This window comes from Propithecus coquereli, unplaced genomic scaffold (genome assembly GCF_000956105.1).
Source record: "Propithecus coquereli isolate 6110/MARCELLA unplaced genomic scaffold, Pcoq_1.0 Scaffold482, whole genome shotgun sequence".
NCBI classification, from domain to species: Eukaryota; Metazoa; Chordata; class Mammalia; order Primates; family Indriidae; genus Propithecus; species Propithecus coquereli.
The window spans coordinates 1,892,594-1,915,325 of record NW_012150641.1 but is presented as its reverse complement, the minus strand read 5'-3'; the positions used below and the strand labels follow the sequence as shown (position 1 = coordinate 1,915,325).

At 48.7% G+C, this 22,732-nt stretch overlaps 3 protein-coding genes across 4 annotated transcripts in view; 1 reads left to right on the top strand and 2 right to left on the bottom strand.

Moving 5' to 3' along the window:
- The window catches only part of FXR2 (fragile X mental retardation, autosomal homolog 2), a 15,749-nt gene extending 10,218 nt beyond the window's left edge, over positions 1 to 5,531 (bottom strand). Inside the window, exon 1 of the mRNA XM_012655621.1 lies at positions 5,089 to 5,531. Coding sequence (XP_012511075.1) covers positions 5,089 to 5,169 — 81 coding nt within the window. The 5' untranslated portion in view covers positions 5,170 to 5,531. The remainder of the gene's footprint in view (positions 1 to 5,088) is intronic.
- Positions 5,532 to 12,118: 6,587 nt separating this feature from the next.
- SAT2 (spermidine/spermine N1-acetyltransferase family member 2) lies at positions 12,119 to 13,626 on the bottom strand. The gene is made up of 6 exons (XM_012655620.1): positions 13,437 to 13,626; positions 13,230 to 13,281; positions 13,016 to 13,099; positions 12,816 to 12,917; positions 12,634 to 12,674; positions 12,119 to 12,500 (listed from the first exon to the last, which is right to left on the bottom strand). Exons 1-6 carry the CDS (start codon positions 13,500 to 13,502, stop codon positions 12,333 to 12,335), a joined length of 513 nt encoding a protein of 170 aa, XP_012511074.1. The 5' UTR covers positions 13,503 to 13,626; the 3' UTR covers positions 12,119 to 12,332.
- A 1,094-nt stretch (positions 13,627 to 14,720) lies between these two features.
- SHBG (sex hormone-binding globulin) lies at positions 14,721 to 17,755 on the top strand. Of its 2 annotated transcripts, XM_012655618.1 has the most exons (8): positions 14,721 to 14,922; positions 15,085 to 15,176; positions 15,361 to 15,550; positions 15,880 to 16,041; positions 16,282 to 16,441; positions 16,570 to 16,706; positions 17,061 to 17,268; positions 17,579 to 17,755. In XM_012655618.1, exons 1-8 carry the CDS (start codon positions 14,779 to 14,781, stop codon positions 17,725 to 17,727), a joined length of 1,242 nt encoding a protein of 413 aa, XP_012511072.1. In that variant the 5' UTR covers positions 14,721 to 14,778; the 3' UTR covers positions 17,728 to 17,755. The 2 variants fall into 2 exon arrangements, with proteins under 2 accessions (XP_012511072.1, XP_012511073.1); XM_012655619.1 differs by lacking the exons at positions 14,721 to 14,922; positions 15,085 to 15,176 and having other exon boundaries at positions 15,414 to 15,512; positions 15,934 to 16,041; positions 17,579 to 17,746.
- Positions 17,756 to 22,732: the final 4,977 nt, after the last annotated feature.

Here is a 22,732-nt window from a genome sequence, read left to right as displayed (position 1 = left end):
TTTAGTTGTCCAGATCATTTCTTTCTATTTTTTAGTAGAGACGGGGTCTCGCTCTTGCTCAGACAGGTCTCGAACTCCTGACCTTGAGCGATCCACCAGCCTCGGCCTCCCAGAGTGCTAGGATTACAGGCGTGAGCCACCGCACCTGGCCAAGACCCCAATCTTGAGATCATGACAAGAGAGGAATGGGGATGACTGAATGGTCAATCCAAATCCTGTTTTCTATGTCCTCACTAAGGAGGCCAAAGCTATGTGTTTAACCCTATGGTCCCAAGTTTTCTACCTTCTCTCCCTATTTTTCACACACTCACAACTAGAGATTTCAGATTTTGATACAGTACAACTTATGAATTTATTCTTTCATAGACTGTGCTTTTGGTTTCATATCTAAGAAATCTTTGCCTAATCCAAGGCTACAAAGGTTTCCTCCTATGTCTTCTTCTACAAGTTTTATAGGTTTTTGTTTTACATTTAGGTCTGTGATCCATTTTGAGTTAAATTTTACATATGGGGTATTGATCCAAGTTCATTTTTTACCTATGGACATCTAGTTGTTTTAGTACCAGTTGTAAAAGACTATCCTTTCTCTGAACTGCCTTTTCACTCTTGTCAAAAATCAGGAAGTGCAAATTAATGAATTAATGTATAATGACAGCAAACCAGTGATTAGCGGAAGACTTTTGGGAGTGATAGAAATGTTCATTACTTGATTGTGGTGATAGTTTCACAGTTATATACACGTGTCCAAACTTAACAAACTGTACAATAAGAAAAAAAAGCAGAGGTTTCAAAAGGCTAACACATAAGAACTATTCCTGAGCTTTGCAGCTAGGGACAAAGGCTGAGCTTAGGAGAGAAAACACTAGTATCTGGGGCGAATGGGCAGAATTAAGGAGCAGAGACAGGATTGAAATATGAAGTTGGGGAAAGAGCTTGTTTTGGAGAATAACTTAAGGAAAAATACCCTGGAGAATGCACAGCTCCTACCTCACAGAATTGGTCAATCACAAACACTTACTATATTGCTATTTCCTTCTGGTGGGAAAATCTAAACCTCAATTTCACTTTTGATAGAAGCCATTTTTCTCTCCTTTAGGGATAGGGTCTTGTTATGGAGCCCCAGTTCTTTCTTAGAGCCTCACTACTGCCCAAGGCATTAGTACTCCTGGTACCTCCTTGGCCTCTTTCTTACCCATGCTTTATCTTTCGCTAACATTCTCTTTCCCAAAAATGTTTTTTCCACTCTTCATTCAGATTCAGTATCTACTCCTATTAATTTCCACTCAAGTTTTCTAAGGCACTTTTACTCCCCATTAGTTGTCTGAATCCCTCTTCCCTTTTGGGTTCTTCCCTTAGCTCCTGCTCAAGTAGGCTCCATCCTCCTCCCGCAACCACTTAATATTTTATCCCTTCCCTTTTCTTTTCCTCTTTATAAGGGTCTATCTGCATTTCTAGAAACATTTTAACCAGCCTCTTCATCTGACTTTATCCAATTCTTTATCCAAAATATCTATCTTCAAGCCTTAGAAGAAGTTTATCAAGACAGAATTATCTATTCTCAAAACATTTTAGGGATGTGACAGAAGGAAGTGGAAAAGAGAGAGATGGGGATGAGAATCACTTACCTAATTCACAAAGGCTACGCCTATGGCTCTAATCCAATTCTCCTCCACCATGCTGGGGTTGGCCCTCAGGGTGAGTAGCAATATTACCCTGGTTTTTCCAGCGACTATGATTTCCAAGGCAGAAATGTAAAGCTCAGAATGGAGTCACCCCTCACATCACTGAACAGTTCGACCAAATGTCACTTGCCCTTATACCTTAAGGGTATTTTTTCCTTCAATTATTCCCCAAAACAAGCTCTTTCCCCAACTTCGTATTCCAATCCTGCTCCTTAATTCTGCCCATTCGGCCCAGATACTAGTTTTTTTCCTCTAAAGATACCAGTGACGGAAAGTGAGCTCCAAGTTCTGCTCAGTCTATGCTCATGGGGAAAATAAACAGGTGAGGGCAAGAGCAGGTGAGTGGAACCTGTTAGAAAGCCACCTAGATTCCTCTAGCCACTTAAATTTTGAATAAGGAAAGAAAAAATAAAAAGAAAGCCACCTAGATCCAGAAGATGACTTGATTCAGTGGCCATAGCACATTCTGGCTTTGGCTCTGGAGACTTCCATCAGGCCTACAGAAGATAGAGCCCTAGGTTCCTAGGTACTTCTGTTTCCTCAAATTAGAAGATAAGAAATCAGTTCCCACCTTCACTCCATCTTCTAGTCCTGGGCTCTCAAAAGAAAGAATAGAGTGCTAGGAGAAAAGCAGGAAGAGTCTGAGTAAAAACCATGTCTTGAAGATGAGGATGCCACGTTCATTAGGAAAGGAATGGGAATAAGGAAATCCAGGCAAGGTCTGGAGAGTAGAATGACTGTGCCCTGGAAGGTAAATAAATATTTCATTTGGGAGAGTACAGCTTAAAGAATAAAACACACTAAGTTCTGACAAAAAAGGAAGGGTTGGACGGCTAGGTACAGAATAACTTAGATCTTAGGCCGGATGTATTGGCTCACACCTGTAATCCTAGCACTTCGGGAGGCCGAGGTGAGAGGATCACTAGAGGTCAGGAGTTCGAGACCAGAATAACTTAGATCTCAGACCTGACATTTGCAGTTCTATCCTGTAAGAGAACCAGCAACAGGGCCCAATTCTCAGAGAGGAGAAAGGAACTTTCCCAAATTTATAGTTCTAGAAGCAATGTAAACATTCCCTGACCCACACCAAAGTTTGCTGAGTCATGAATATTAAATCAGTAGCAAGATCAGAATGAATAAATATCTATATGGCACTGAAAGCTGAAGAAAGATTAGTATGAATTTAGGAATTTGTTGTTTTTAATTCAGGCATGGAGCAGAAAATGTTGAAGTGGCCAGAACATAAATCCACATTACCTGGCTTTCAGCTTACTCCAAACTCTACTCTCTGAATCAGAGTACCCTGTTCCCCATTCATTCAATTCTATCATTGCCATAACCCACAGAAGAAAAGGAAAAGATTCAGAGAGACTTTCTGCTGGACACTTATATGTGGAACAGGAAATATATCCCTTCCCAGTCATCTCATACAGTTAATTTGAACTGGATACCAATCTTTCCCAATTGTGCATGGCTCTCATGCTTCCTACAACGTTATCTTGATCTAGGACTCAATTTAAGAATCACTTTTCTTGGAAGCCAGAATTTGGGGCTGGGAAGGATCCAGATGAAGGACAAGATACTGGGGAAAATAAGGCTAACATCTTATGAGGGAAGGGCATTTCAACAAAGGTAATGCAAGTTTGGGAGAAAGGATATAAAAGACAAATGTGCTCTATCAGAACCAGAAAGGAATTAGAGACTGTTTGCCAAAGAAAACAGAAATGCTATGGAGGCAGGCTAGAAGAAAAAGTCCCAAGAGTTAGGAAAGTATGCAGAAAATGACAAAAGAGATCAGCTGGAAGTTTCCTTCAGCTAGACCATGGAATAAGGTGGTTTCTGAGGATTACACAGGAATACAGAAAGAGTAAGATAAAAAGGTAAAGACTTGAATTGAGAGGATAAGTTAAGATAGATAGATTTGAGTACCCACAGGCACTAGACATAAAGAAACCTGGTGAGGGAAGTAAGGCAAAAATGGATAAGCATTCGGAGTGAGTAAAAAATGACTACAGAGAACTTATCAATTGAAGTAGGGGCAGAAACCATCCAAGGGCAAACACAAGACCCTTTGCAGTTATAGTAAAATGACTCCACAGTGAAGAAGTCAGAGAAAGTCATTTCCAAGGGCATGAGAAGGTGGAGAGGTCTATTACAGGGAAAAGGCCTGAGGAGAACTGAAAGAAATGGGGTTCTTCCCACAAGTGACATTATGAGAACATCTCTCTTCTCTCTCTCCTCAGGGAGAAATCAAAGAATGAGACAGAAATCAGGAGAGTCTCTGGCACAATTCCAAGCATAAAGTCCAAAAGAGGTTTGGAATAGCAACAGTCACACAAAGAAAAACTCTTGGGAGGCAAGAAAGGTCTCTCTCTGGCTTAATCTAAATGGGAAAAAATGTCCTAGAAAATGGATTCAGAATAGAAAAAGGTGGTAGTAAAAGGAGTTGTAAGGAACCAAATCTTAGGCAAAGGGGAAGCTGAAATAAGCAAGGGTCTTTGAAAGATAATTCTCTTCCTCCAAAATAGGCTGCCAGATCCCCAAACTGGGAGAGTTAGCCAAAAGTCTTCTAGAAGTGAAAATCCTGAGGAAGATAAACAGAAGGAATTCTCATGAGGTTCCCTTTCCAAACTCATGAATATGAAGCTTACACTCCTCAAGATGATCTAAATGTATCTGAGGTCAAAGTAAGATAACAAATTAGAATCCATCCCTAGGTAGAAGAATGGTAGACCAGTAGGCCTTGGAATAAAGAGGTGGTGGGGTGAGAGGCTCCTGAAAAGATGCCACCTTATGGCTGGCTGGGAGGCAACTTGAATGATACAATCCAGATTTCCTGAGGTCAAAGATGCCAAATGTCATAAATGGATTTTGACAGTTTCTCCTTGGGTTGGGAACAAGGAATGTAAGATGAAAGTGGGATGAGTGTTCCAGAGCAGTAGGCAGAGGCCTCTCGCAGGAAGATGAAAGGATCTAATATGGGACAGACGGCCTTCCCAAGGGGGTCAAGTGGATGAAGAAAGAATTCTCCATGTGCTTGGACTGTGGGGAAGATTATGATTAAGGTCTAAGGTATGTCTTCCACTAGGAAACAGAAAAAGTCAATTAGAAGCTGGGTAAAGGGGTCTCTCCTGGGGGGCAGGGAGCGCCGATCCAGGCACAACAATACCCTGAAGTTCATTCTCTCTGAAATAGGAGTAAAAGCAGGTGTAATAGAGGGATCAAAAATAAGAGGAAGAGGGTTAGCTCCCAGCGGTCTCCCCGGGAGGGCTGCGGATGGGAGCGTGAGTCTAAGGTTCTAAGGGTCAGGACTTAGCTCTAGAAGCTCGATCCCGCCCCACTCTTCCCTGCTCCAGCGGGGGGAGGAGGCTAAAGACGGGTGTCCCCGGTCGGCGCGCCGCCTCACCTTGTAGAAGGCCCCGTTGGAGCCGCGCACCTCGACGGGCAATCCTGGCTCCACATCCCCCCCAGAGGCCAGGCCGCCCATGGCGCCGCCACCACCTCCGACTCCCCCGGCGGCGGCTGCAGCAGCAGTCTGAGTGCGGGCCGGGCCAGGCCCCCGGCGTCTCCCCGGAGGAGGAGCCGGAGGGGGAGCCGCAGGGGGCGGGAGCCGGGCCGGCCCCACGGCGGCCCTGCCACAGCCAACGAGCAGGGGGCCGGGGCCGGGCCGCTCCCCGTCCGCCGCCGCCGCCGCCTTGGTCTCCGCCACCGTGAGGAAAACGGCCGCCGCCGCCGCTGCCTTCGTCACCTCAGCTTCCGCCCGCCGCCGCCCCCGCTGCTGCCTCAGTCCCGGGACCCGCTGCTGCCGCTGCCGCTCTACAGCCTCCACCTCCCCCTGCCGCCGCCGCCTACTGCGCAGGCGCGCCGGGCACCCGCCCGCCGCGCGCGGGGCCCCGAAGGCCACGGCGCAGGCGTCAAGGCTGGCGACCCAGCTCGCGCTCGCCAGCGCATCAGGGCTTCCACATTCCCTTTCACTCTCTCACGCCCCCTCCTGGTCGCTTTCTTGCACACGCGCAGAACAAGATTAGCCCTCTTTCTTCGCCACCCCACCACTCCACCGCCCCACCTCTTCCATTCCCCGCCCCACAACACTGAAAGCTGACCAATCGTGGGGAGATAGGGGCCGTGCTCTCTCGGCCGGATTGGCTTTCTGCCGCGCCTGGTCAGACCACACCCACTCCGCCGCTGCGAGCCCCGCCGGGCTCGGACGAGGTAGGGATGGGCATGCGCCTGAACGACTGCTTGGTCACTATCCCCACCTTTGTCTTTCTTGGTGCGCAAGCTCCAAAGGAAAAAAAGAGGAGGAGTCGAAACCGGTGCGCATGCGCTGAGCTTTACTCTCCGCGCGCATGTATGGATTCTGTTTTAAGCATCTGTAACTCTGCTGTAGGAGATTTGAGAGTCAAAGGTTCTTTCCTTGAGGAGATTCTGGTATAATGCAAGGTTAAAGAATAATTTCAGCGCAATACCGAAAAGCAGATGCAACTTAGATTGGCACAAGATTCGATATCTAAATGCTGACGAAAATTGTCATGCAGTAAGGGTATTAGCGGGAAAACTTCCGATTCTTTTTTTTTCCCTTCCTTTTATCTACGAAATGTTCTCCAGGAAAAACTTAAGATTCTTGAACTAAGATAAGTAAGGTTTAGGTAGAAGTGACTAAAAAAGTGTAGAAATTAGGATCTTGTGCATTTAATCATTTCGCAAATATTTATTTAGCCCCCACACACTGCGCTAAGTACTAGAGATACAAAGACAAGACATATTCCCTGATCTCTATGAATTTATAATATACTGGAGAAGGCGCAGACAAACATAAATGCATGGAGTTCGGTCGAAGATGTGATAGAGGCCGGGCAGCGTGGCTCATGCCTGTCTGTAATCCTAACACTTTGGGAGGCCCAGGCACCACTGCACTCCAGCCTAGGTGGCAGAGTGAGACTCTGTCTCCAAAACGAAACTTGTGAGCCTTTAACGTTAGAGTGAATAGAAAGAAAAAAAAAAGGAAGGAGGAGGAGAAGGAAGAAGAAATAGAAATGAGGAATAGGTATAGAGGGGAACCTAAGGAGACAATGGTTCATTGTTCTTTTTTTTTTTTTTTGAGACAGCGTCTCACTGTGTTGCCCGGGCTAGAGTGCCATGGGGTCAGCCTAGCTCACAGCAACCTCAAACTACTGGGCTCAAGCAATCCTTCTGCCTCAGCCTCCCGAGTAGCTGGGACTACAGGCATGCGCCACCATGCCCAGCTAATTTTTTTCAATATATTTTTAGTTGTCTGATTAATTTCTTTCTATTTTTAGTAGAGACGGGGTCTCGCTCTTGCTCAGGCTGGTTTCGAACTCCTGAGCTCAAACAATCCACCCGCCTCAGCCTCCCAAAGAGCTAGGATTACAGGCGTGAGCCACCGCGCCCGGCCCATTTTCAGACTTTTAAGGTCCCAACAAGGCACCCTTTTTCTCAAGAAGCTCCATCAATGTAACGGAGTAAACTGAAAAAGAGGAGACATAGGTTCCAGGAAACAGGCTATCAACACAAGAAAGAGGCAAAGGGAGTCCCCAAAATGAAGGTGTAAGGGAGATCCCAATAGTCCAGCCTTAGACTGGAACAATTCTAAAGACCCCGTGAGAAAGTTCTTCAAAATGAGATAAAACCAATTCTTTAAGTGTTTGTATATCCTTAAAATAGATTAACCAAAAGAGTACATAGAAACCTAAGCAAACGAAGAAGACAAGGCAAGTATTAATTCCAGGAAAAACAAAAAGGTGCAGGAAAGAAACAACTATAACTATCCACATGACTCAACTGTGTAGAATACTTGCATAATTGCAATAATGTAAACACTGAACAGAGATCCAACAAGACTCATGATATAATAGTGTTAGTATTACAATAGTATTAGAAAGATGGGAGATGGGAAGTCGCGGTGGGGTGATGGGGGGCAGTTGCAAAAGAAAGCTAGCTTTTTTTTTTTTTTTGATTTTTTTAATTTGGGTCTTCCAGTGAGGACCAGAAAACCTGCTAGACAAATTCTAAAAGAGCTATAACGCCAGAAAGCTACTTTCTCATCTTCAACAGCAGGATGTCAATAGCTAATGCCTAAACAAGCAACATTAAGAAGTAGCAATATTTGCATAGTCTGATTTTGAAATACAAGGTGAATACAAAACAAAATAATTTAAAAACTCAATTGAGTGACTGCCTATGAAGAGTGAGGGCAGTTGGGAGACTAATTTTTTTATAGAAGCCTTACAGAACTGTTATATTTGACTCTTTAAATAATATAGTGTATCTATGAAAAAAAAATAGTAAACCCATGGAACTTGGAGGATAGGATACAAAAGGAGGCTAAGAGACCAGTTAGGAGTCTATGTCAATTTTCAGAGAGGTAACATTGGAAGTGGGAATAGAGATGTGCACAGACTTAAGATTTTTTTTTTTTTTTTTTTGCGACAGAGTCTCACTCTTTTGCCCGGGCTAGAGTGAGTGCCGTGGCGTCAGTCTAGCTCACAGCAACCTCAAACTCCTGGGCTCAAGCAATCCTTCTGCCTCAGCCTACCGAGTAGCTGGGACTACAGGCATGCGCCACCATGCCCGGCTAATTTCTCTATATATTTTTAGTTGTCCAATTAATTTCTATTTTTAGTAGAGACCAGGTCTCGCTCTTGCTCAGGCTGGTTTCGAACTCCTGAGCTCAAACAATCCACCCGCCTTGGCCTCCCAGAGAGCTAGGATTACAGGCGTGAGCCACCGCGCCCGGCCGGCTGACTTAAGATATTTGAATTAAGCTTTTATTATTCTCCCCTTAAAAAGCCCTCACCCTAAACCTTTGTTCTCTCTGGAATGGCTGGAACCCAGGCCCTTATCGCCCCATTCCAACCAGCCCCAACACCTGATAGGATCACCTTGTAGAAGGCTAATGAAGGCCGGTGCAGTGGCTCAGACCTATAATCCCAGTGCTTTGGAAGGCCAAAGCGGGTGGATTGCTAAAGCCCAGGAGGCAAAAGTGAGCTATAATCGCGCCACTGCACTCTCCAGCCTGGGAGACAGAGTGAGAACTTGCCTCTTAAAAAAAAAAAAAGAAGAAGAAGAGTGGCCCAGAGCCCAAGGATGTGGATAGATTCATGGGTGGCCATGAAAATGGAGTGACTCTGGAGTGCAAAGATATCCTGTGGATGTTAGTAAGATCTAGGGTCAAGGTGAGGGGAAAAACATAAAGAGAGTAAACTCTGGCTGAGAGCACTGGCTCGTACCTGTAATCGTGGTACTTTGGAAGGCCAAGGTAGAAGGATCACTTAAGCCCAGGAGTTCGAGACTAGCTATGTACCAGCCTGAGCAGCATAGTGAGACTCCGTCTCTACAGAAACTTTAAAAAAAATAGCCAGGTGTGGTGGCGCGTGCCTGTAGTCCCAGCTACTCAGGAGGATGAGGCAGGAAGATCGCTTGAGCCCACAAGTTTGACGTTGCTGTGAGCTATGCACTGCATTCTATCCTGGGTAACAGAGTGAGACCCTGTCTCAATAAAATAATAATAGTGGCTGGGCGCGGTGGCTCATGCCTATAATCCTAGCACTCTGGGAGGCCGAGGTGGGAGGATCTCTCGAGGTCAGGAGTTTGAGACCAGCTTGAACAAGAGTAAGACCCCGTCTCTACTAAAAAAAAATAGACAGAAATTAGCTGGACAACTAAAAATATATATACAAAAAATTAGCCAGGCATGGTGGTGCATGCCTGTAGTCCTAGCTATTCAGGAGGCTGAGGCAGAAGGATCGCTTGAGCCCAGGAGTTTGAGGTTGCTGTGAGCTAGCCTGAGGCCACGGCATTCTAGCAACAGAGCGAGACTCTGTCTCAAAAAAAAAAAAAATAATAATAGTATACTCTGCATTAAATTTTAAGTTTAAAAAGCCTCATCACTAGATAGATTGTTAATGTTTAAAAGACAGTAATCCCTCCCACATTGACATGAGCCAAGAACATGAAACTGGATTCTCCTGGCTTCTTTCTGGAAAAGGGGCTGACCAGCTTCATTACTGCTTAATCAAGATTGTCCTGAAGATTGTTCCTTAGCTGCAGGAAATTGCTGTCAAGGGCCAGAAACTGGCATCCAGAAGAATTTGGGCCTCTAGAGTATTCTGTTTGGCTGAATAGTACTTTTTTATTTGAATTTTAGGATGGGTGTTCAATTTTCAATTTTTTTTTTAAGGCTGGTCAAGTGAAGCAGTGGGAGTGGAGAAGGAACAAAGGACTCTGTAACTGGTTGTGATCAATTAGTTGTAAACACCACTGCACTTGGCTGAGGTAGGAGAATTGCTTGAGCCCGGGGAGTTTGAGATTGCTGCGAGCTAGGCTGATGCCACGGCACTCTAGCCCCGTGACAGCATGAAACTCCGTCTCAAAAGAAACAAACAAACAAAAAAACACCATTGCACTCGGACCAGCCTGGTCTTCATTTTTCTAAACTTCCATAGATCCTGTTTCCTGCAACTTACACATTTACGTTACCTGCCCATCCCCTTTCAGTGTCTGAATTTTCTTCCTGCTGATATGACCATTTAACCAATGGTTCATCCACAAAAGGAACAATATGCTGCCATCAAAAGTGATGATATTGCCCAATACTGGGGAGAGATAATTCAAAAAAAACCTGACGATAGACGTATGTTTAACAATAAAGGAAGATGTTTCTGATATGGTTAAATGAAAAAACAGGTTACAAAAGAGTGTGATTCCATAAATCCCTACTCACTTAACTAATTATATATATCTCCTGACAGACCTCGGGCTTAAAATACATATATACGCACACATATGTACACACACACATATATATATATATTTTTTTTTTGAGACAGAGTCTCACTTTGTTGCTCTGAGTAGAGTGCGGTGGCGTCAGCCTAGCTCACAGCAACCTCAAACTCCTGGGTTCAAGTGATCCTCCTGCCTCCGCCTCCCAAGTAGCTGGGACTACAGGTACGAGCCACAGCGCCCAGCTAGTTTTTCCATTTTTAGTAGAGATGGGGTCTTGCTCTTGCTCAGGCTGGTCTGGAACTCCTGAGCTCAAGTGATCCTCCCACCTCAGCCTCCCAGAGTGCTAGGATTACAGATGTGAGCCACCACCCATACATATATATATATTTTTAAATCTGAAGAATCAATACCAGAGGGTTAATAGTGACTATGTAAGTAAGGTCTATTTTTTTTCTAATTTTGAGATAGGGTTTTGCTATGTTGCTCAGGCTTGTCTTGAACTTCTGGGCTCAACTGATCCTCCCACCTCAAGTAATCCCTGAGTAGCTGGGATTACAGACAGGTGCCACTATGCCTGGCTCTTCTATTTTTATTTTATGTGTGCATTCCAATTCTCCTACAACAAATGTGCAGTACATGTGTAATAAAATATTATAAAAGTGGGAAATGAGCCTGTTTCTCTCCTTGTGCCCATGGTCCTAAAGATTTTCTTTGGTTTTGCTGAACTTCACTATTTTTTTTTTTTTTGAGACAGAGTCTCACTCTTTTGCCCGGGCTAGAGTGAGTGCCGTGGCATCAGCCTAGCTCACAGCAACCTCAAACTCCTGGGCTCAAGCGATCCTTCTGCCTCAGCCTCCCGAGTAGCTGGGACTACAGGCATGCGCCACCATGCCCGGCTAATTTTTTTATATGTATTTTTAGTTGTCCGATTAATTTCTATTTTTAGTAGAGACGGTGTCTCGCTCTTGCTCAGGCTGGTTTCGAACTCCTGAGCTCAAACAATCCACCCGCCTCGGCCTCCTAGAGTGCTAGTTCCGCGCCCAGCCGGAACTTCACTATTTTTAAGGCATGCTAGACTGAAAATAAAGATTTTGTGACTTTTGAAAAATAAAAAGCACTAGCTGGCTGAGCTGATTTGTTTTGTTTTTTCTTTTTCCGTTTGTTTGTTTTTTAGAGACAGGGTCTCACTCTGTCGCCCAGGTTAGAGTGCAGTGGCACACTCCATAGCTCATTGGAACCTCCAACTCCTGGCCCCAAGTGAGTCTCCCCCCTTGGGCCTCCTAAAGTGCTGGAATTAGAGCCACCACACCCATCCTGATATCTTAAAGTTGGGGCAAATGGTCCTTCCCAGTGCCCCTTGAAATGTCAACACCAGGTGGCAGCCTGTTCTCTCTGCTCAGTTGTGGGCCTGCCTAAGTCTTGGATGTGGCACACCTCAGTCCAGACATTTGAGGCCTTTGTCGGGGTCCCAAATGTGACCAACAAGCTTGATGTACCAAGCTTGCTCCTTGCTCTTTTTTACTCCATCTGCCACAGGCCACAGCCAAGACCTGGCCCATTGAGGCTTAAAGTCAACTCGGGCCCCCGCTTACCCCCAAGGAAAACATTCACTGACCAGAACACTCAGGAAGGGTATTGAAGTGGCTGAAGCTTATCGCACCTCATCAACTCCTCTACCCAACACCACATCAGGACATAGTAATACTTATTTATTTTTTCACCTTCAACAAAGAGGAAGGGCTGCTCTCACAATTCTGCTCTTTCCACACTTCAGGATAGGTATCCCCAACGCTCCTTCCTCCAGGGAGGCCTGGGTGCCATTGTCTGTGGAGTTAGTCACTGGGGATTGCTTGAGCTGGTGGGGAAGGAGAAACTCAAGTAGGGAGAGAGCCCCATGGCATGGTATCATCTTCCTGCCATCTCCCTCATCGCCTCTCCTTCAAAGCGGAAGGAGTGCCAGCCCTCAGCTTCAGTCAGATCTTGGGCTCCTAGGGCCTTGTACAAGTCCATGGCCCTCTTGTTCCAATCCAGGACTGCCAGGCGGAACTGGGAGCAGCCCTTATCCAGGGCTACCTGTGGGAGAAGACATCATTTACTTTTCTGAGGTCAAAAAAAAAAAAAGGCTTTCTCACCTCACCAACCTGGGTTCCCCCATAAACCCTTGCTTCTTTAGGGCCTAGCTTCTAGCCCCCACCCCTCTCCTCACCTCAGCCACCCTTTTGATTATTTTCGAACCAATTCCCTGACCTGTTGTAGGGAGAAAGAGACAAAAAGAGTGATTGAGTTGGAGATCAGAAAAGGCCACAGGCTGGGATTGGGGGGCAGAGGATGGTGGTAGGGTCTGTGGGTTGCTTTGCTCCGACCCCAGCCTCAGCCTCTGCCCAGTACCCCGATATTCTGGTGTCACATAGATGTCTTCCAGATAAATGCTGCGTCCCTTCCATGTACTGTAGATGAAGTAGTATAGCCCATAGCCCACCACACGGGGACCTGAGAGAGAGAAAAGAGGGGTATGGCCTGTGGGAGCCTGCAGGGAGACCTCTGAGACCGACTGGACAGGTGGACTTCTGAGGTCCAGGTGCTCTTACCCTGTAGCTCCCCGGGGGCTGGAAGAATCTCTGCTACCAAACAGTGATAGAAAGGATTCTCTCCAAAGCCATCTGCTCTCAGGGCTGCAAAGATTGGAGTTGTGACAAAGAAAAAGAGGACCTGGATGTAAGCCCATCCTTGAGCTGCCGCCTGGGGAATCCACCCCTCACTTCCTCCCCAGCCTCAGTCAGGCCCCGAGTGCAGAGCTCCCACCTTCTTCACTGATCGTCACCTGATCCGAAAGTTTCTCGTACTCAGCTAGTTCCTACGGCGTGGGGACAGAGGCTAGATTAGGGCAGGAGGACCCCGCTGCTCCCCGAGCAGAGTCCCAAGGCGCGCCCCTCCCCCTGCCCGCATCTCCTACTCCCCAGCTCAGCCCGCGCCGCTCTGACCCCCCAGTGTCCCACCCGCAGCCCTCACCCGAACCAGCCGTAGGATATCTGCACAGTCTCCCTCCTTGGCCTCTCGGATTCGCAAAGAAGCCATCCCTCTCCCCACCGTCTGGGATCAAAGTCCCGGGACTCTGCAAACGGCAGCTGGGGCCCTTTAAAGGGCCTACGAACTTGGATCCCGAATAGCCTGGGCGAGCCGGGCGGCGGGGGCGCCGGGGCTGGCAAGCGGCGCTTGCGGGGCGGAGAGAGGGGCCGGGTGGGCGGTCCTCACCGCCGGGGTAAGCCCCTAAATTCCGCCGCTGCGGGCGCACACCCGCTAGCCAATCAGCTTGCAGAGTAGGAGCAGCCCCGCCCGGGCCCCGCCCCTAACGCCCCAGTCCTGTGACCCGGCTCCTGGGCAGGGGTCAAAGTTGGAGTGCGGAGGCTTCTTTGCTGTTGTTTGGAAGTCTCATCTTCCATCGGCTGAAAAGCTTCCCCCGACCCCGTGCTTCTTGAATTGAAGTGAAGTATGCATTATCCGCCTTAGCCTCACTCTCACTCACCTACCCAGACCCTGGGTGAGCCCCAAGACCCCCAGGTGTTACAGCTGTTTCCTACAGCTCTTGAGTGGCTGAAAGTGTTAGTTCTTTCAAGGGTATTTACATTTTTCAATGGGTCAGGGAGAGGGCGATGAATTTCTACTGCTAGACTGTTAGGTCCTGTAATAAATGGATAGGGGAAGATAATTGGGAGTGAGGGGCGGGTCCACTTAGTAGCCACTAAATTATGCACAGAGACAATACCTTCTTGTGAGACAAACCTCAGAGGCCTGGGAAGACACTGGAGGAGGTGTTCACAGCAGATACCAGGCACTGTGCCTGCGTTGTCTCAATTAACCCTCATTCATAGCAACCCGTAAAGTGTTATTTTCCTCATGTTACAGACAAGGACACTGAAGCACAAAGTGACTTGCTGAAGGTCAGCCAGCTAAATATTTAGGATTCCATGTCTCACCTCTACCCCTAAGACAGAATGCTCCTTGGGGAGCAGGACAGGACTGGTTCTAGACCTCAGGCCTGGCAAGACAGCCTCCCCAGGTGGGCAGAAGGCTTGGAGCACCTAAGTCAGGCTCTAGAAGAGGTGAGGGGAAATGGGCTGTCCTCTCCCAGCTCATAAACTTTCTCAGCAGTGGGGGATGGTAGTGGAGGGACTCTGTACTTCACCCCATTTGTCCTCATTGGGGCCCGGCCCGCAGGGTCAGTGCCCCATCTCCTGCCCCCCTTTTTCCCCCGGTGCAACCTTTAACCCTCCACCACCCATGCACAAGGCTGCCTGCCCTCACTACATTCTCCAAAGAGTTGTCTGAGCCACACAGTGGACAGCGGCTGATTATGGAGAGCAGAGGCCCACTGACCACCTGGTATCTGCGGCCACTGCTGCTGCCGCCGCTGCCACTGACGCTGCTGCTGCTGCAACTGCTGCAACTGCCTCACACCCACCAGGGACGGCCCCTGAGACATACTCTCCCTACCCAGGTGCAGGAGTGTGACAGGGCACTAGTTCATGTGTGTGTTTAAACGAGCTACACTTTGGCTCTGCCTGCTTTCGTTCTCTCCTCCTCCGGCCCTGTGGCAGGGCCTCTCCCTCTGTTTCTGACATGTCCTTGCTCCAGCTTGTTTATTTTCTCTTTCTAACAGAGGGCCCAGGACCCTCCTGCTGTGCACCTTGGCAATGGCCTGGGACAAGAGCCTGTGGCTGTCATGACCTTTGACCTCACCAAGATCACCAAGTAGGAGTTGACCCTGCTTCTTGACCCAGTTCTCTGACCCTACCCTCTCTCCATCAGCTCCTCTCTTTTCCCTGTCTTCCTGTCCGTCTTTCTCCCTGAATGCCACCTCCCCACTTCCTGCAACCCCACGTTGACCCTCAAAGGGCACACCCCATACACAGTCTTTCCTTCTGTGTCCTCCCAGAACCTTCTCCTCCTTTGAGTTTCGAACCTGGGATCCAGAGGGAGTGATTTTTTATGGGGATACCAATCCTAAGGATGACTGGTTCATGCTGGGACTTCGGGACGGCAGGCCTGAGATCCAGATGCACAATCGGTGGGCCCAGTTTACAGTGGGCGCAGGGCCTCGGCTGGATGACGGGAGATGGCACCAGGTAAGCTAGCTCTGGTCCTAAGGTGAGGGGTGTCCAGGGCGGGTCTGAGGAAGAGGTACAAAGCCAAGCTATTGGGCATCCCTTTACCATTGTCATCTCATTTAATCCACACAAATCCCACGAAGGAGCTCTTCTTATCCCCATTTTTTTTCCAGTGGGAATGCTGAGGCTCAGTCCCTACATAAATGATAAGCCCTGAGTGGGCCGAGGATGCCAGCTGAGTATTCAGGCGTATGTTTTTTCCGCTATAGCGCTGGATCACCTCAGAGGAAAGTGGCAAAGACAGGCCCCAGGGGCTTCTGATTCTGCTTCTCATCCTCTTCCTGCAGGTGGAATTAAAGATGGATGGGGACTCAGTGCTGCTGGGGGTGGATGGGAAGGAGGTGCTGCACCTGAGACAGGTCTCTGGGCCCCTGGACACCAGAGTCCAGCCCATCCTGAAGATTGCCCTGGGGGCACTGCTCATCCCCTCCTCCAACCTGCGCTTCCCGGTAACTACATCAGGGCGGGGGAGCTGTGGCCAAGGCGTGGTAAAGAACTGCTGGGTGGGTGGCCATGGGAATCTAAATCCATGCTTTTAAGTAGAGGGGATGGGATGAGAGCTGCATCCGGGGGGCCAAATGCTAGTGTCTCAGAGGGGAATAAACTGAGGGTGGGGAGGTGGCGGGGACTGGGGCACAAATGCCCTAATGTCCACATACCTCCATCTTTCCTACCCCCACTTCCTCCAGCTGGTCCCCGCCCTGGATGGCTGTGTGCGTCAGGGCACCTGGCTGGGCAAACAGATCCAGACCTCAGCCTCTGCCCCCACTAGCCTCAGAAGCTGTGATGTGGAGTCACAACCCGGGATATTCTTCCCTGCAGGAACTCATGCAGAATTCAGTCTCCAAGGTAGACTTCCTTGGAGTCTGCTTTTCCCCATGGCCAGCACTGCGTTCCTCGGTCTCCCTTCACCACTGGCCCCTCCCTTCCCCGAAAGCCCAGCTTTGGGGCCTCAGGAGGATCATTTCTTCCCCTAGACATTCCCCAGCCTCATAGGGAGCCCTGGGCCTTCTCTCTGGACCTGGGACTCGAGCTAGTGGCAGGCTCAGGCCACCTCCTTGCCCTTGGGACACCGGAGAACCCTTCTTGGCTCGGCCTCCACCTCCAAGATCAAGTAAAGGGGAAGGATGGGGCACTGCCTGTGTTCAGGGGAGCTTGGCAGCAACAAGGGAAAACGGGGCTGCAAAGTTTTAATAGTATAATATTAAGGGTGGTGCTCAGGTGGGGGTGTGTGGCGAGGGACATATCTTGAAGCCTCCCACAGCAAGCAAACAGTTTTTACTTAGATTGCATATTTATTTGGGGTGGGTGTGGCTTCACAGAGGTTAAGCCTGGAAAACTGGGGCAGGATTTAAGTGGTGAGGATGGCCAGTAGGTGGAGGTGTAGCTGAGAGGCACGATTAAGGCAGCGAGGGATGGGCCACAGGGAATGGGTTCTGCTGATTCTTTCCTCCCACACGCTCTGCAGAAGGTGGTGCTGTCTCCTGGGTCCGGACCAGGGCTGGATCTGCCCCTGGTCTTGGGACTTCCTCTTCAGCTGACGCTGGGTGTGTCCAGGGTGGTCTTGAGCCAGGGGCTGAAGACAGAAGTCCTTGCTCTGCCTTCCTTGGGCCTTGGCCCCATCCTCAACCTCTGGGCCCAGTCTCAAGGGCGACTCTTCCTGGGGGCTTTACCAGGTGGGAGAGACTGGTGTTCCAGCCCGCACACTGTTGTAAACAGCTAAAGGGAGGGGCACATTTTAAGAGGAAAGAAGCCTCTGGGAGGGAAGAAAAGGCCACAAGAAGACACAGGATATGGGGGCAGTGGGAGGCAGTACTTTTGAAAACTCAGGTTGGATTCTCCCCCTTTGTTAAAAAAGAAATAATTAATTAAATAAAATTAAAAAAAAGAAAATTCAGGTTGGAGAAGTGGAAAAGTGGGGAGGAGCTTCTGGATCCAAGCACCCATGAGGTTCTCTAATGCCACCTCTATGTCACCTCCCTCTAGGAGAGGACTCTTCTGCCTCCTTTTGCTTGAACAGCCTTTGGGCACAAGGCCAGAGGCTGGACATGGACCAGGCCCTAAACAGAAGCCAGGACATCTGGACTCACAGCTGTCCTCGGAGCCCAGGCAATGGCACTGACACCTCCCATTAAAGCCCTACCTAAGAACTCCTTTGAAAGTCACTCATTCACTTACTCAACAAATATTTACTGTGTACCGGAAATGTACCAGGCACTGTGTCAAGCATTGGGTTGTACTGATGAGCAAAACCAACCTGGTTCCTACCCTCTCGATGCTCACAGTCCTGTCGGGAGGCAGGCACCCATCAAAGGCTAACTACTAAGTGGATAATTGGAAACTCTGTAAGCACCACACAGGAGACTCCGAGAGTTGTGATAGCACGCAGATTGGGAGGCCTTCACCTAGTCTGGGCCCCAAGGAGGGCTTCCCTGCGTAAGCGGTCACTTCTTAGGCTGAGGCCCCAGCAACAGCACCCACAGACACATACGTACCAGATCTGGGCCACTTTCTGGAAGCCAGGAGCCCACTTCCTTCCACAGTATCTACTCCCTTAGGAACTCCAGCTTCCTGCCTCTGTGGCTGGTCCCTAGAGATCAGGAGCAAGGGGAGAGATGGAATTTTGTTATCTCAGTCATTGTAGTCCTTGGACTGGCCATTGCTGCCCAGGGAAGGAGCAGCAGGGGGCGCGAGAGGGTCGTAGGGAGAGGGGTGCAGGAAGTCTGTGAAAAGGGGTGGCAGCAGGGAGGAAGAAACCGGGAGGTGAGCAAAGGGAGAAAGCTGCCTCTCTCTTTGCTAGTCTTGGTCCACTCTCTGTGTTCCCAGATGAATTTGTCTCTACTCCATTAAACAAGAACTGGCTTATGCTGGTCCCAGCTGGGAAAAACAGACAGCTTTAGGAATATCTCTTCCCTTAAAGAATATGGTGACCCAGCCCTCAGCCACTAGACCTCTGGAGAATCCTGGTGCCCTATCCCCTCCCAGGGACACCTTCCTGTCTCAGCTTCCTGTTCCCTGGGGATGCCTCATACCCAAGCTCCCAGCCCCTAGACTCCAGCTCCTAGTCTTCAGCCCTCTTAGAAACCCTTGGGGCCCAGCCCAAAGTTCCCTGCCCACTAAGGAGCCCTGGGGCTCCAGCCCCTCTCTCCCTTCTTCTTAGCCCTCATCCTGCTCATGAGCTGTTAATGCATCCCCTATCTCTGGCCCCCATGGGATCTCTAGGCTCCCACCAGTTTCCCAGCCTCTTGTTTCTTACAAGGCTCTTCCTGCCAGTAACCCAGGCAATGGGGTGAGTCACTCATTGGACCTGTTCTCCCCTCCTGCAGGGATTGGCTAGGACCTAAATGACCCTAGGGTAAGGAGGCTGCAATAGAGTTTCTGAGGTAAAGGCACAAATCCCAAGCCCTGCCTTGTGCCCCTCCCAGTCTTTTTTTTTTTTTTTTTTGAGACAGAGTCTCACTCTGTTGCCTGGAGTAGAGTGCCGTGGCGTCAGCCTAGCTCACAGCAACCTCAAACTCCTGGGCTCAAGCAATCCTACTGCCTCAGCCTCCCGAGTAGCTGGGACTACAGACATGCGCCACCATGCCCAGCTAATTTTTTCTATATAGATTTTTAGTTGTCCAAATAATTTCTTTCTATTTTTTAGTAGAGACAGGGTCTCGCTCTTGCTCAGGCTGGTCTCAAACTCCTGACCTTGAGCAATCCACCCGCCTCGGCCTCCCAGAGTGCTAGGATTACAGGCGTGAGCCACTGCGCCCGGCCCCCCTCCCAGTCTTGACCCTGTAAACCTTCCCAGGGTCTACACTTGCCTCCACCTAGCCAACAGTGTTTGTAAGAGAGTCCTGAGCATGGAGAGAGGGGCCCAAACTCAACCCTGGCCCTTGGGTGATGTTCAGGGTTACCTAGGCCGCCTGAGCACCTACTATGTACCAGGCACTGATCTAGACACCTAGGATGCATTGGTAAAAAGGACAGACATGATCCCTGGTCTCATGGAGCACGCAGTAGAGTGGAGGGCGAGCAGGCAGCCCATAAACAAGTAAATGAGCAGGCTCATTTCAGATAGTGGTTAGAGCTATAAAGGGAATAAAATCTTGTAATATAATTGGGGGGGTGGGGAGGCAACATTAGCTGGGTGGTCAGGATGTCACTTGAGCAGAGACTTGAATAATGAAAAGAAGTCATCCTGCAGAGGCCTGGACTCTGAGCCAGGGGGTGAGAGGTTAAAGAGCCTGGATACACCTGGGCACCCACCAAGGGGCTTGTTCTGAGCGGCAACTTCCTGACCATTTGTCCCTGGAATCTCCCAGGGGCTGGCTTTTCTCTCCTCCCTCCACCCCACCCTCTCCAGGACACTGTGCCCCCAACCTCTCTTTCCCCAGCTTGCCCTAGATTCCAAGATTCCTGATTACCATCCAGAGCTGTCTACACTCTTTCATTAAGACTGACTTTGCTTTGACGCAGACTTTGCCAGGCCCCCACCAAGGGCACCTACGATGCCAGCCCAACGTCCTCTGCCTTCCCCACAGCCCTGAAAAACTTTCCAGAGCTTGGCAGCACACCCTGAAGCCTCCAGGCCCAGTCTACCCACTCACTGTACCCTATCCCTTGCCTCTTTCTCTCTCCCTCCCTTCCTCCCTTCCTGCCTGGCCCCCCACAGCCCTTCCTTTCAACTAACATTTATTGGCTGCTGATGGTATGCCGAACACTGTGTTAGGTCATCCACAGGGACTGTAAAGATGAACAAGACTTGCCACTGGCCCTGGAGAACCAGGGTTTTGAGAGAGAGATAGACATATGAAATGCTTTAATAGAGACACCAATGAGAGGCCAGGGAACCTGGCTGCTAGTTCTACCAAGGACCATGGAAGAGGTGAGTTATTAGATGTGTGAAGTTGAACAAATGACTAAACCTCTTTAACTCTCAGTTTCCCTGTCTACAAAATGGGGAAGTTACCACATCCATAGGGTTGCTGGGAAGATGTGACAAAATCAAGTAGGTAAAATGTCTAGCACAGGGCTTGGCATCTAGAAAGTGCTCACTATATGAGATATGTTGTTATTATTAACCTCACACATGGTTCTCGACATAGAAGTCTGAGCCTGCTGGGTATAAAAGATGAGGAAGGCATGTGATGTGACTGAACCACGGGCAGGCTGAGCTGGAATGAGGGCAGACTGGGAGGCTCCTCGGGCCACGTGGTGAAAGGCCTTGTGTGTCCTGCTGAGGAACTGGGGCTCAGTCTGGTCAGTGAAGGATCTTTCTTTCCTTTTTTTCATTCTTTTTTTCAATTGTGGTAAAATATACACAATGTAAAATTTACCATCTTAACCATTTCCAAATGTACAGTTCAGTGGCATTAAGTCCATTTACATTGTTGTGCAACCATCACCACCATTTTTCTCCAGAACTCTTTTCATCCCTGCACATCTAAGACTCTGTCCCCATTAAACAACTCCCCATTCTTCCCTCCCCCCATATCTGTGTTTCAAAGAGCTCTTCTTTCCTTGTTCTTTTCTCTGCAAAGACCCATCTTTTTGGGAACCCAGACAGTGAAGTCCCTGGAATTGCGTGGACTGGAGGGAGGGGATCAATGGGCAGATCTCAGGGCAAGCTCCGGATATGGTGTGGGGGCTCTCATTCCTTCCCTCCTTTCTGGAGATGCTGGCAGGAGGGCTGGGTTCTAGGAAGAAGCTGGAGGTTTGTAATGGTTCTTTGCACCCAGCACACCACAGGCTTCTCTGATCTCCCCTTTCTCCGCTTGTCTCCCTCTGAACACCAACGTGGCATTTAGTGCAAAGGCCCCCCTCCTTCCTGTCCCCTTCCCTCCTTCTAGCCTGTAGGAGAAGACAGCAAGGCAGGGGCAACAGATATCTCACCCTTACTCCATAACCCGCTGCAGTGCACAGAAGACATTAATTCTTTCCTCTCTAAGTAAGCCTAGGGTACAGGGCAGAGATTAAGCCAGGAATCTGGAGGCCACCCCCAGGCTATGTTTGCTAAATTGTGTGTCTTGTCACTCCCCTGATTAAAACTCTAGAATTGCCACCAGGATGGTTGGATTAAAATCTAAACCATGTCTACTAGATGGGATGTAAGAAAAAAAAAATCCAAATCACTCCCTTTGGCCTGCAAGGACATGTATGGGTTGAAGCCCACCTACCTCTTGGAGCTCTTGCTGCATCCATCTTGCCTTCCCTCATGAAAGTCCAGCCTAGGCACTTACACCTCCCTCTTCCTGGAAAGCTCCTCCACCACCTCTCCCCATAGCTCCTTTGGCCATTTAGGTCCACATTAAAAGACTCCTCCTTGGTAAGGCCATCCCTACCATCCAGGCACTCTGGTACATCAGCTTGTTTTATTTTTTCTGCATAATATTGACATTATTATATTTGTTTGTTTATTTTCATTGTCCACTGGAGTGGGAGCCCCAGGAACACAGGAACCAGAATAGCAATACTTCCTGGCTCTGAGCAAATGCGCATTAGATTTGCATTGAATGAATGAATAAGAGTTGGGGCTAGTTTCTGGAGGGTAAGCAGTCTTCTAGGAGGAAGGAATGAAATGGACAAAGGTGTGAAGTCAGGAGTAAGCACAGTCTTTCCTGGGAGTGGCTGGCTGGGTTCCAGCAGAGGACTAGTTGGGTACTAGTGAGAAAGGAGGTTGGGGACATAGGCTGGGTGTAGATTGTGGAGGACCCTGTAGGTTAGACTGAAGAATCAGGACTCCATCCTGCCGGGTAACGGGGAGCTATTGAAGACCTTTGAGCTGAGGAGTGGCCTAATTAAAGCTGTATTTTGAGAAAATTAATCGAGAGCCTGCTGCAGGATAGAGTAAAGCAGGCCAGCTGCATAATTTGTGGACCCAGTACAAAATGAAAATGGGCCTCTTGTTCAAAAAGCAGGAAAAAAAGTGCCAGTAGAGGCACTAAAACATAAACTATTTTCTGTTCTTCTCAACTTCTCATGGTGTTTTTTCTTTGCTATTTAATGTTTGCATTTTTTTTTTTTTTTGAGACAGAGTCTCACTCTGTTGCCCAGACTAGAGTGCTGTGGCATCAGCCTAGCTCACAGCAACCTCAAACTCCTGGGCTCAAGCGATCCTTCTGCCTCAGCCTCCCGAGTAGCTGGGACTACAGG